The 14,342-nt window shown below is 36.9% G+C and overlaps 1 protein-coding gene across 7 annotated transcripts in view; it reads right to left on the bottom strand.

Moving 5' to 3' along the window:
- LOC110831974 (Ras-like GTP-binding protein RhoL) overlaps window positions 1-14,342 on the bottom strand; it is a 25,042-nt gene continuing 10,700 nt past the window's right edge. For 3 of the 7 annotated variants that reach the window (XM_022068553.2, XM_087355388.1, XM_022068550.2), the window contains exons 2-5: window positions 5,621-5,802; window positions 5,168-5,282; window positions 3,587-3,704; window positions 1-2,333 (exon numbers count right to left, since the gene is read on the bottom strand). In XM_022068553.2, the coding sequence (XP_021924245.1) occupies window positions 2,131-2,333; window positions 3,587-3,704; window positions 5,168-5,282; window positions 5,621-5,793 (609 nt within the window). In that variant the 5' untranslated portion in view covers window positions 5,794-5,802 and the 3' untranslated portion in view covers window positions 1-2,130. Of the gene's footprint in view, window positions 2,334-3,586; window positions 3,705-5,167; window positions 5,283-5,620; window positions 5,803-9,870; window positions 9,893-13,122; window positions 13,240-13,758; window positions 14,272-14,342 lie in introns of those variants that run through there. The other 4 variants (XM_087355387.1, XM_022068552.2, XM_087355386.1 and 1 more) reach the window with 4 other exon arrangements.

The raw sequence follows: 14,342 nt of genomic DNA on the forward strand, positions 1-14,342 counted from the left end.
TACATATAAATGATATTTAATACAGTTTCAGTTCATATAAAGATTTTTCATACATCATCAGTTTCCAAATACTAGTAAATTACACTGATTTTTCACATACAGTAGAGTCCTAACCTAAAATGGACCGAAGGTCGACTGGATAATAAAATTGTCGGACAACATGGAAGACGAATGAAAAAGACAAGGGTATATAATAAGTAAGTTAATAACTTAATTTATGATATTTTTTAATTACGAAGAAAATATAATACAGCATCAGAAGAAAAATCTCACAAAGATAGTATTTAACAGAATGTAAATTTGTAAATAAAAGAGTTTATTTTTAAAAAAAATAGTAATGGGTATTTGCACAGTACGTCGGATAAAATGGAATGTCAGACAAAAGAAGGCCAGATAATTGAGACTCTACTGTATTTATGACATTAAATCTTAATATAGGTAACATATGCAGATGACTTAGTACAGAACATGATGGACAAGTTAGTGGAAACAGGTAGAGAGTATGGAATGGAATGGAAATCAACATTGAAAAATCAAAGGTAATGAGGATAGCACCGAGAGCAGAACCATTGAACGTTGTAGTTGGAAACCAACGGATGGAGAATGTGGAACATTTCAAGTACTTGGGAAGCATAGTCACAACGGACGCCCTATGCACCAAGGAAGTAAAAGCAAGGATAGCCATGGCCAAGGCAGCTTTCGTCAAGAAGAGGATACTTCTCACTAGCAAGTTGGGCTTGGAGATAAAGAAGAAACTAGTCAAGTGTTACGTATGGAGTGTCGCGCTGTATGGAACAGAGACTTGGACACTCAGTAAGAAGGAACAGAAATACCTGGAGAGTTTTGAAATGTGGTGTTGGAGAAGAATAGTGAAGATCAGGTGGACGGATCGAGTGACCAACGAAGAAGTATTGAGGAGAGTCAACGAGCAAAGAAGCATTCTGCAGGCGATTACACGAAGGAAAGCTAACTGGCTGAGACATATTATGAGAAGGAATGGATTACTGAGTGATATCATCGAAGGCCAGGTTGAAGGAAAGCGAGGACAGGGAAGAAGACGGATACAGCTAACCGACGATCTGAAACAAGGAAAGAAGATGAAGTTCCATGAATTAAAACGAGAAGCTGAGAATAGGGAAAACTGGAGAGCTCTTTTTGGGCAGAGCAATGGATCTGTTGTCAGACAGAACACTGAATAACAATAAAAGAATAATAGGTAACATACATCACGTAACATTAACTCCAATATAAAAAATACTGTTAAAGTAATTTGAATAAATTGGAAATTCAAATGATAGTAGTTTAAAACATTAACCATAATAAATATTTAATTACTGTTTCCACAGTATTTATCCTGTCCATGATGCATATATTTGTTGGCACATTTTGATGTAAAATAATAAAATTCCAATTAGCATAAGGCAGCAGCTTCTACTTAGACTGGTTATGACTCTGATTTTCTGCCATACTAAAAAATACTTTATTAATATTGCTATTATTATTTTGCAAGTTGCTCAGCAAAAGACACTGTAGGATACAGATTTTTAACGTAAAGACACACGAGACACTTCGCTTTCTTTACGTTGGATTTCACTTGTAAGACATGTCTCTCCACTAAAATAACTCCACTAAGTATCAAATTATCTCAAATCACAAACATGGTTACAATTTTCGAAATTGTCCGTCATCACAAATTTTTCCAAACACGATATTTCAGAAACAGGATCTAGACTAGCTCTGTCTGAATAGGAACCTTCCCCATCTGCTACCTGATCCCTTTTTTGAAATGTCGTGGTTGGAAAAAAATAATTATCATGGACAATGCCCATAATAGGTAAGATTTGAGGTTCTCGCAGCGGTGAGTATGAAGATGGCCGTCTTATGGTTTGAGGCCCTGATGATGGAGGCAGCAATGACCTCTGAAACATTAGTAAACTTGTACCAGACTACACAGTGCTACAACCCAGAAGACTGCCATCTTCTCAATGCCCATAATATTTAGATATAGCTTATCTCATATCAGTCACACACACACAAATTGGCAACCCTGTGTTGTCGTCAGTGTCTTCTTTAATTTTTGTGCAAGAGATTTGGAACTTTCCAATAATTTCAATTCATGATTGCTGCAGACTAGAGAAAACTGCAAGCTCTCCTCACAGTCGGTGGTTTCTTCATCACTGCTCTGATGGCTTCAATGAAAACTTCTTGAAGACCCTCACCTTTGATGGCTGAGCACTCAACATATCTTGCTGCATGTATCTTCTGTTTCAGCTTTTTCCCTTCAGCAAATGAAATACATTCAGGATCTTCCCCTCGTAGATCTATCTTCGTGGCTGGTAATTTGAAACAGTAGATTAATTACAATGTAAGAATTTTTATTTGACCGAAAATTATGTAATTTTAAAAAAAAACAAGAATCAACTCCGAGACAGTGATAACTCTAAGAAAAGTGGAAATGTTTTGATTCATAACATAAAGGAGGAAAGTGGATTTTTCCAATTTATCCTTTTAATAAGATCGTACAAATAGTTCAAAGCGTAACATCGAAAATTTCGTCTTTAACATGTTTGGGTTTAATGAATATTTAAAACCGATCAAAATAAAAGTTATTTCCTATGAATTATTTTTTTTTTTTTTACAAATTTCTGAGAAAGGCATTAAACGTTTAAGATATTTTATTAATCCTGACGTTAAGATTGTAGTCTCCTGCCTAAAATACATTTCATAAGTTGCCCAACTCAAAATTTCCCAAGTAACAGCAACGCTGGTGGTGCTAACAATAAAGTTGTCTGTTGGTGCTTAACTATGCATCGCGTCATACAGACGTATGGGGGAGTGGAGGTATATTTCCATGAACTTTTAACCTCAGCACAAGATGGAGGTGATCAGTTAGCCTTATAACCTATCACTTTACTACCATACAAAGAACCCTGGTACCCACCAGATAGGAGGTTGGGTGGACCCCAGGGCTCGTCTGGACATGGAAGCCAATAAAGAAAGATACTGAACCCCTGTCATTCAACCTACAGCCTTGTCACTGTACTGAGTGAGCTATCCCAGCGTCGGTATTAGTCGTAGAGTGACATTAACAAGATTGTACACAGGTTTTCATTATGATGTCAAGGTAAGGGCGAGTTCAAATCAGTAAAAAAAAAAAAAAAAAATTGTTAAAAATTTCACAAATAATTTTTAATACTGGCATAAATTTTCATACCTCCCTCACTAAACCATTATTTAATGTAATATTAAACTTTTTCATGGCATTCTTGGCATTTGTATGTAGGAATTAAATAAACCCATACTGGGGATACTGGGAACGACCTGTTCTTCAAGTGCCTGAGAACTGCGGGTCCCAACTTTTCGTTGGCTTTGATCTATAGACATTCGGTAGGACTCCTTGGACGAGGGATCGGCCCGTCTCAAGGCCTCTATCTGTACACAGGACAGCACAACACAGAAAAACATCCATGGCTCGAGTGGGATTCGAACCCGCGGCCACTGCGAACCCTGCCAACTAGTGAACATACAATATCCATGCGTTCCCCTATGGTACGTATGTATGCAAAAAATACTGTACTCTACTCACCAACTAATACAATGGGAACATGTGGCATATGATGTTTCAGTTCTGGGCACCATTTCGATACCACGTTTTCAAATGAAGTTCTACTGGATACGGAGTAGCACAAAAGAAAACAATCCGTCTGAAACAAATAAATTGTGGGACTCTATTTTAGGCCAAAATTGAAGATGGGAAGGCAGTAACAACCAAATCAATAACCAAATAGCAACAGCCTAATGGTCCGAGACATGAAACAAAAATTATTCACGTAAATACTGATATCAATAATCCATTTTCATTTCACGTGTTAACATTCCTCTCAAAACACGTGAAATTAAATTACGGATATTCAATAATATAAAAACAGTCACAAAATAAAAAAGACTTATCTACGATTTTACAAATTGAAACATTCCAAAGCAGCGGAAAGACATGTTACATTTTTACTTCCTCTCTCTCACTCTCTCTCTTGGTCAAACCATGAAATCACTTACTTATCCACTACTTTCAATGTATGATCCCATCTGGGGTTACACAACTTATCACAACCAAATATGTTTTAACGCTCAGCACTTTTATTTTAGATGTAACTGGTTCGAATCTCAGCCGGTATACAAAGGCATGTCATAACAGGCCTTGCCTTTATTTATTAATCCGGCTCGCGTAACTATAACTATGTAAAAGAGACATTGTTTTTATAAAACGCAACAAAAACAAATACGCTCTTTACTGTAATCGAAAATCTGGTAATGATTTTAATGACAGTTAGTTCATTTTTAGCTCACAGTCTGAAATGTTAATTTCGCTGTGTGTATAGTCACCTTCGGTAAACGTCGTTTTCCATAATTCGTTTAAGCGTGGAAATAGTTAAATAGGCCTCAGACTACGGGTAGAGCAGCGGACTTACTAACGTGGAAGTGTACGTCACGTATACTTGTCCGTTACTAAGCTTGCCATTCATTGCCGAAGCACTATTATACCATTTCCCTTGCAGGATTTTCATTTTTAAGCAATATCTCTCCAAGACATTGTAATAGTCTCCGCTAAACCTCGTACTTGATTGTCAAATTTCACTCATTGTTAGTTAAGGATCGTTTAAGAATCAATTACCAGCGCGAGTTATACTTCGACGCTTAATTGGAAAGCTGTTCTCTGCAGTTGACACAAAAGTCCCAAACGCGGCATTTGCTTGTGGAAAAAGAAGACGGCCCACTTAACGGCGAAACAGCGATCCCGATGTTATTTTGTAACTGTACATTCTTTACTGCTTCAGGATCAATTCACACTGGAAATTAATCACTCAACCACGAGTTTCACACAAACGAAACTATGATAAATTATGATAAATTAATTGATAGGTTTCCTACATTTCATGTCAGGAAATTTACACAATGTTATCTAAGCGAGTATTTGAGCAGGTACATCTGTTAAAGGTCAAACCACTTGTAACAGTGAAATTCTGAATTACACGTGATGCACTAATGCTTATGTAACATCTTAACATTATCCCTTACCTTTTGCTGGAGACATTACCCGCACAGGCAGAGTCTGATTCAGCAGAGTAGTCCAATCAGGCAAAATGTCTCTATGCATTTCAATACTTACATTTGGGTATGACAGTGGTCTGAGTCGTTCATAATCCTCTTGCCCAGCTGTGTCCCACAGTGTCATATTAAATTCTTGGCCATCTACTGTTATGTTGTCAGCGTAATTGTCAAACCTGCGAGCATTCAGTAAATGTTATAACAAAGATCGATTAATTATTTAAGTATTATATTACGATGGACATCGCTCATATTTTCGGTATGTTTAATATGAATGACGTTTCGAGAGTTGACTATTCCTGTCTTCAGATGGGCTGCCACGGTGGTCTAGTAGCGCAGAAGCCTTGTACTCAAACGTTCCCGGTTTCGACTTCAGTTTCCTCAGTACATTTGTCCATTCCCACTTTTTCATCCTGGTTTTCTTTTGCGACATTATAAAACAATTACTCTAAAACTAAGATATAACTTTCTTTACGAAACGTCGTAAATATGGCATTCGAAGTAAAACACTTACACTGTTGGAACATACTCTGTGGGAAAACGTTTTGATACGTATGTGATTAAAAGGCATGTCTTCCCGACCATTCCGTCGCCGACCGCTGTTACTTTGATGGGACGTATTCTGTTGGACTGAATGCTCTCCGCCTCAACACCATTCGGACGTTTCGCGCCTTTAGACGTGTTCATGGTGCACCCCTGAAAGAAGAAAATTGCAGTTTATCGTGTTTTCTTATCTATGTATAAGGTAAAGCTAGCAGAGATTGCGCGGTAGGAGAGTTTGCGCATGTCTAAATTTAGGTGGAAGGGGGTAAGATGTGCGTACAACAGCGTGAGGAGCAGTAAGCACACCACTAGTAGAGGCTTCAGTTAAATTTATGTGTCGATGCAAGCTGTTCTCTGTGTTTTATTGCCAATTTTCTGCTTGTTCTGTAGAAGGTGAGGGCTTGAATTTTCTGGAATGTTTCGTATATTTTCATAAGAAATGTTTCACCTCTAAATAATTGCAAATAAAGTATTTTCTAAGTTAGTTCTTTGTTGAGACTAGTGTTTCATGCTGTTGCGAGTCACTGTGGAAATTTTCATGCCGATCACGTGGGTGCGCAATCTTCCCTACCCAATGAGTATAGTTGGCGCTTGCGCTAGATAGGAGAGTTTGCTCAGGATTTTCATTTGTTTCAATGGGAGGAGAGATTAAAATAAACTTGTTCACTCAATTAATTGCAAAATCAAACAAAAATGAAGTATGTTCTTTGTGTTTTCATCCTATCTACTGCCTTTAACTGTATTTTACATAAGTTAAGGAATAAAATAGCATAAAATGATACATGCAATTCCTAGTTTGTTTTCGGAGCAGTTTTTCTAGCGCACAGTATTACTAATTATTTTTTTGGCATTTCTCCTTATAGGTCATAATGCCAAACGTTTATGTGAGAAAGTCTAATAAAGGGTCTTGGTCAGAGGAGGATTTGCGACGAGCTATAGAAGCTATAAAAATGACTCTCTCACCATACGCGCTGCAAGTAGAAAATTCAATATTCCTGAATCCACCTTGAGAATTAGGCTAAAGAGAAATGTTTTTGGAAAGCCTGCTTTGGGTCCAGATTCGCAACTAGGTGTCGATACGGAAAAGAAATTAGCCCATCTCTGTCGGACTGAGTCCACCATGTACCTCTCAGAACATATTTTGCCATATTTAGTACAGTTTCTTCCGTTTTATGCAAGTTAAAAAAATCAAAACAGTTCATAATAGTAGTTGAATTTATACAGCTTAGTGGTATTTAAATAGACTTGCAGAGAGCTGTAGTAGTATTTAAAAGGAACCGCAAAGGGTTAATATTAGTAATTAAGTACGTTTGTTGTTTGATTCAGTTTTTTGTTTGATTAAGTGTGTTTCTCCTCCTGACTTACAATAGGCCGACTTAACTTTCCTAAAATTACGAAGAATAATATGTGTGCTTTTGAGTATAAACAGTCGGATACAATTATCTATTTATTTTTTGTAATAATAAAACAATTTCTTTTCTTATTAACATTACTATTCATTTTCTGTAATAATAAAGCTTCTAATTCATTTTATAATAACAATTTCTAATAAAGTTTGATCGAAATAAGTAATTCAAACCATAAACCATCTTTCCTACCCATTTGCGCAATCTCACCTACCCGGTTAGGAGAGATTGCGTAAAATCGAATGTCTGAAAAAACTGCGTTATCTTATCAAAAATTGAAAAAACAATCGGAATATTGTTCATTAAATATGCCTAACATACCAAAGAACACATGTGTACACTTATTTACGAAAATAGATAAACATTCGATTTTTAGTGATTTTTTCCCGAATGGTGCGCAATCTCTACTCGCTTTACCTTATAGCTTTGTATATAAAGGACAAGAACAGAAATAGGTTAGCGAGCTGAATCTTCTTCTAGTATGGTACATTTTCACGTAAAACGTACTGGTTTGACGTACTTTATTTTCTGAGAGTCCAAGGGAATCCTACATCGTGTGACGAATTGAAGGAGGGGAGGTACGCTACCTTGGTGATCCCTAACAAAGCCCCAACACTGCAGATGAAATCCAAAGCAATGTTGGCACATAGATCCATGTTCTAATATTTCTTCGTACGTTGTGGAGTCTTACTTTATATTATGAATTGTCGTAACATGTTTCTCTCGGGTGACTCCAAAGATTCAGTGTCTATACAGCAAGTCCACAAAATGGGCACGATTCTGATCCAGTTCAATTCATACAATTGCCATGTATTCCCCTTAGGGTTCCAAGTTTCCATTTATTTTTTTACTTTCAAAGTGGCATTTCATTGCCGAATCTATCCATTAAAATTATATGTACGATATATATAAATCGTATCGTATATAAATTATATATATATATATATATACATACTCGATCTTATCAACATGTTGAGCCTACTGCAACATCCTCACTTCGAAGATCGCCTATTTAAACACGATGATCTGTTACGTACAAACAGAGCCAGTAACGAGAAATATTTTTACTCATTTGTTCAGGGAATAATCTTGTAAAACGTAATTAACTTCAGATCATTGGTGCAAATTTAAAATAATAGTTTGTAAAATTAAGGCAAATCAAAGCCGTTCAGAGACTCATGTTACTGACTGGTTTACAGCGTACCAATAGAGACGCACCCACAGAGGTAAGTATCAGTCGCACTACTTCTTGTTTATGTACAAATAAATACCCAAACATTCGGTTACGTCATTATGATTTCGGCACTATACACCTATATTGATGTATATGAGCGATACTTGGCCGTCTTTTTTCCTGCCACCTTTTTCCAGTTTCTGCTTAAATCACGAATGCCAGTTTTTGGGCAAATTTATAAGTAGAAAATGGAATAGGCCTATTTGTAAGTCTCTGTTGCATTTACAATTTGATCATTTCAGTTCGCAGGCGTGTTACGTATTAACAGTAAAGCGATCATCCGTATTCCTAGTGGAATTCGAACCTCTGACATCCCCGTTTACTGGTGACCTAGTATTATTTCTGGACCTAGATCGTGTAATTTCTAATCGTGAATGTGGGTTACGACTTCACGCTATTACAAGTAAAAAGCAGATTTAGATACAATGCATGTGCATTTGCCGTTTATATCAATTCGATATCAGTTTATCATTATCAGCACAATATTGCAAGTGCCTCGTTTAACAACACACAAACAATTTTTTTATCGCAGAATGACTCTGTGCTGTGGGACAGAAGTAAAGTCCATTGATGTAAGTGTTCGTCGAAAACGATTAGATAGACCAAGCAATGATATGGGTGGGCGTAGAAACGTACAAAGAAAAGTGAACATAAATTTACTACGCCCACAATAAATAACTTCTTTTGTGTTCAACGAGCGGGCACAACAGAGTACGGGTCACCTGAAAACGGAGGTAGAAAGATCTTCCGAAACAACGTGCTTTTAAATAAAAATACTTAGACGAAGGAAAACTTCAAAAGAGTAATTATGCGCATTTCTTATATTGTATAAAACGCAATATGCTTGCATCGATGCATGATTGGTCGCACCCCCAGAGGCCAAAATTTAACGATGATGAAGCTTGTTGACAAAATGCTCCAGCGTTTCAATATCACCAAAATTATGTACGTATTTATTTCTTATAGTTTAATCCCAGATTCATGTCCGATTAATTGAAACTCCCTCGTTATGACTACCGTGATAATATTAGGAGAGCTGCCTTGTGGTGTACTATCTCCTGGATCAATTTTTCTCTTTGGCTTAATTTCTGTTTTTGTTTCTAGACACTGTTTAAAACATTTTAACATTATATATATATATATATATATATATAAAAGATATATTCATGTACTGAGGCATATATAAAATAATCCCTTTCAGGTCCAAATTACTTTTAAATTAATTTAAATATCGAAGAACATTATCTGTAAAATGCACATATGTCAAACAAATATAACATTTTAAAAAAGTATAAAGAAATACATAACGTAATAAGATATAATTTATATCACGGTGTTGATTGAAAGTTGGAAAATACATATATACATTATAATTCTGCTGTATAGCAGTGGATATGGTGTATAATTTTAATATTTTCATGCAAAATTAATGGCTTAAATATGTATTAGGCTGAAGGATTTAATTACATGACACACTAGCAGTAGTTTACATAGTTTTTAAATACAACATATTTAACTTCAGTAGTTGGATTAGCAACAGTCCGTGTGAGAAGCACAGCTAAATATGCAACCATTACGTACATTAGCTTTCGACGTTCGGATTTCTTCCGCCACATACTTCTAAGGAGCGCATTGTGAAACAACTTTGTGTTATAAATTAAAACAATATTTTGTAGAAATCAAAGGCGAATTAAAATTCCGAACCGTGAACAGGTACTGACAGTGTCTGCACTTGAAAAACGCCTAGGTTCAGCGTGAAGAGAACGCATTGTACGTGGTATCAGAAAAGCTTCTGTACACAAGAGATAAAGATAAACTGATAATGACATTTGGAGTTATACAGACATTCAGAGAGAAACAAATAAATATGTTTGGTTTGAATCCAGTTATTTTTTCTCAATGTACTTCCCAACGTATAAGACGATGCATGCATATTTTTTCTCTCCTAGAAACTTATAAGACTTGATGAAATTCTAATTAAAGTGATTTACGATTTCTACGAGCAATCCTAATACTAGTTTGTCAACAAGTGGCGATTTTATGAAACATACAAACTGAACAGGCTCAGACAGCCCACCAAATTCAACGTGTTACCTCGAAATTGTTGACTGATCTTTCTTTGTGCAATTAGGCGTTTGAATTTTGGTTGAATGTGCACATAAAATCCTTTTGTGAGTATATTTACATTGAAATCCTTCAAATTTAATTTAATATAAATTCTTACTAGATGCGGAAAATCGAACTCCATAAATCCGTAAGACTGTTTTTGTATGTTATTTATACTGAATTCATTCTAAATTTCTAAACAGTACTTCGTAGAATACGTATTTCGAAAGAAAAACGTAGGTGCAATTCATAAACAATGGTTCACGCATCGGATATGAGACGGTTTTGAAATGTTTATTTCACATCCTTGTCTGTAGGTCTGTGAATAATATCGTAGAAGCATATGCGAACACATAGGAAGTAATATTGTTTGGGAAACACCGCATTAAGAAATCGCTTGAAATCAGTTCTGGAAAAGAGGTTGATACAAACAACCGACATCAGGCACTCAGTGAGAACACTTCTGACGACAGTTAAGCCCCAACCACCAAAACGTACCAACAGTCCTTCATGTGAAGCTAATAGTTTCTCTGCTAGTCAAGAAATCTTTTCTACTTTCAAGGAAGCCGAAGGTTCATTACAATGTTTACAAGATGCATCCACTGAATTCTATCTTAAGTCGTCTGAATCCAGTTCTCAAAATTTGAAACCTGTTTCTTTAAAATCCTCAGTTTCGGACAGAACTTTTAAAACTTTTCGATCATAATTTTATGTGGCGTGCACTTCTGAATAAAGAATGTATTTTCTGATGGCTCTTACTAAATCTCTCTTTCTCATTTCAGTAGCGTGAATTGTGTTTAATTTGCTGGCTACTGTACAGCGGAAGAGTATAATTTCTCGTCTTGATAGAGGTTAATCAAATGTCAGCGTAACGGGGTACCAAAATAAAATTATTTAAAAAACTGTCGTGTTTGGGTTGAGTGAATCTTCAAAAAGAGATATCGAAAGAACTTCCATTTTATCACAGAAAGATTCCAAGAATATGGGTTACTACGTTGTTCTGCTTTGCCCTTTAGTTAATGATAATTCGAATCAGAAATCTCCCTCAATTAAAATAACGAACGTATAAACATATTTATTCCACAGACAAGAAAGTGAATGCATGTGTAGTTATCTGTTGACGGCACACGCTTCCAGTCTACTAAATAATTTCCTCCGTATAAGAGATCAGCCAGCTATTCTGTGGTTTTTCATTCAGAAAAATACACGTGGCATGTGGCTAATGTAAGTTGGTTCAACCCCACACACAATTTACACTCATCCATTCGTATTTAGAAGAAAAACTTACAAGGGTCCACTCAACTGCTCTAAATGAAACATTTCCTGTGCAATGCAGTGGGACGATGTCATTGTGTTGATATTCATGTCCTTCCTTAAGCTCATCAGGAAGTGGGCAGTAAGGGGAAGGGCATAGCTTGCATTGTATTGCTCCTATCAAGACCGTAAGGAATTCTTGATATCAAAAGCGGTATAACTACTTTTTAATCTCTAAATGTTACCAGTGCGACGTTGCTGTCCTTTGCACTGTTCAGAAATTATCCATGCACTTTACCGTCCTTGCTTTATAACAAACCTTTGTTGTTATTATCCGCATTTCAGCCGCCTAGAGCACATGTAAATATGATACAGTTAATTATGCATTCAATAGTTTCTAAACTGAGTGTGAATTTGTACGAGTATGTAGTTTTTACAAGTAAAAAGACACTCCAGTGATCGAATCTAGGATGGTGAAACGGTTGAAGCACGTAGCGCGCATTAAAGATGAGAACTACATACGAATTTTTTGTTTGAGAAATGAAGAAACCAATTGGAAATTTAGGCCTTGACGCGAGGATAATATTAAAACAGATCTTATGTGTCAGAGTGATATAATCCCTTTGTCTTTTTGTAACCCGATGCAGATGAAAAGGCCGGAGTTCCAACATCATGTCTGAAGTTGGTTGTACCCCACGCTTATTGCCCATACTAAACGTAACAACATATGCTTGTAGATTGTGATCTTCTGGGTAGTGAAACCGTGTACTCTTGCAAGTGGTTACCGAAGTTTCAGGTAGGTACAGGTTGGTTAGCCCGTTATCTTATGACGCTGAACGAATTGATTAGATTATGTAACTTCAACTGATACAACTAAAGGACGGCTGTGACCCATGAATGGGAAGGGTTCTGATAGGAAGCGTTTGTGCGTTACTACAAAGGACTATTCCACCATTTGCCAGGAGGCTTTGAGGGCAGCCATCGAAAACCTCTATCAATACGGCTGTTCGCAACATTTCTCCGCATTATATTTACAAAGTAAAAGTAAAGTTTGTCCCACTATACGCCATGTAGGCGTTTGGGGGAGCGGAGGTATAGCTCCTCTCTTCCTTGACCTCGGCACTAGATGGGGGTGAGTGGTCAGCATCACGCCCCGGCCGGCTTTACCCCCGGGAAAGGACCCCGGTACCCATTGTAGAGGAGGCTGGGTGGGCCCCAGAGCCGGTCTGGACGCAGAGGCTAGAGGAAAAATCCTCTGCCCCCGTCGGGGATCGAACCCCGGTCGTCCAGCCCGTAGCTAGTCACTATACTGACTGAGCTATTTACATAGTATATACAGTAATTAATAGAAGTTAATAAAGAAGCATGGACATTGATTTATAATAAGTATGTAATAATTAATCTTGACTGTGAAGATTTCTGTCTTCTGGGTTGTTGCGCAGCAATCCAGAAGACGGAAATCTTCATACTCACCGATGTGAAAACCTCAAATCTTACAAATCTTGACTGTCCATGCCATAGTCCGCATTCAAATTAGCGAATGATTTAATTTCCTTGGTTTAAATTAGTCATCGTATGAATCAGCCATTTCTAGAATGAAATAAAAATAACCGAATGAACAAGCTCCCTCTTTCTTATCTTCTTGTTATTCATCAAAATTTCTGGCAACGTTGCTTGTAATTTTGAACTCATCATCCCTCACTACAAAGAGTCAACAGCTGATTATGTTCCTACTGTCAGAAATTACAGACGCTAACAATCTCTATTCAAAGTCTCAGGGTCTTCACGAAAGAAGTCAGACATCTCAGATCTTACACTTCCTTTTGCGCATTTTTATAGCAATGTAGGCGTGACTATTAACTCAAGTGGGAAGAGTCCCACTTAAGAATCTGATTGTCGCTCAACTGATCAAGAAATTATAAGCCATTTATAGAACCCGAGGTCTCATTACAGTGTTCAGAATCCTATCCGGAGTCAACTGAATAAAGTTCATACCTTCACATCTTATTTATTTTCATATAATCTTTCTATCTACGTCGTGGTCTCTCAAGTGGTGTTTTCCCTACATCCTATTTTCTACACGTAAACGTATTATTATTATTTACTTACCATTTCTGAAGGTTTGTTACCAACAGGTGTTGAAGGCCAACTCAGAATAACTTTATCACGCTGTTCACTTTCATAATCACTATCACTGATCACATGTAATGAACCATCTACTAAAGTTATCAGCCTTAATGATTTGAAGCATAATGTAAAGTATGGAATGTATTATTCTTATAATTGCAGTTGTTTAAATTCCTTTAGGGTCATTAAAAAGGAGCTAAATCCCATTAGATCCTTCCAGTGAACGGCCAACTAAAAAATATTCGACGAACACTCACTGAGGTCACTTCTGTTGTACACAGAGATGAATTGTGATAAACATTTAACGCAGTCTGAAAACCGTTCTGTTGTTTGCTTGCTTGTATAATCCGCACTGACGAAGTTCAACATTTGCTTCTCGTGCAGTGCAGACGTACTAACTTAATGCTTCAGGTAGATTGAGAGGAAGTTAGTGTGTCCTTGCCGTCTGTTAGCAATGAGGCGGTGTCCCGACTTGCGGACAGTCTACGAAGAATACTAAACGAGAAAATAAGACGTGATGACGTATTATGATGATCATGATAAAGAGATCCAAACAGAGGAAGGCG

This window comes from Zootermopsis nevadensis, unplaced genomic scaffold, assembly GCF_977971745.1.
Source record: "Zootermopsis nevadensis isolate Lab colony 2312 unplaced genomic scaffold, Znev_1.0 Znev_ptg000024l, whole genome shotgun sequence".
NCBI lineage: Eukaryota > Metazoa > Arthropoda > Insecta > Blattodea > Termopsidae > Zootermopsis > Zootermopsis nevadensis.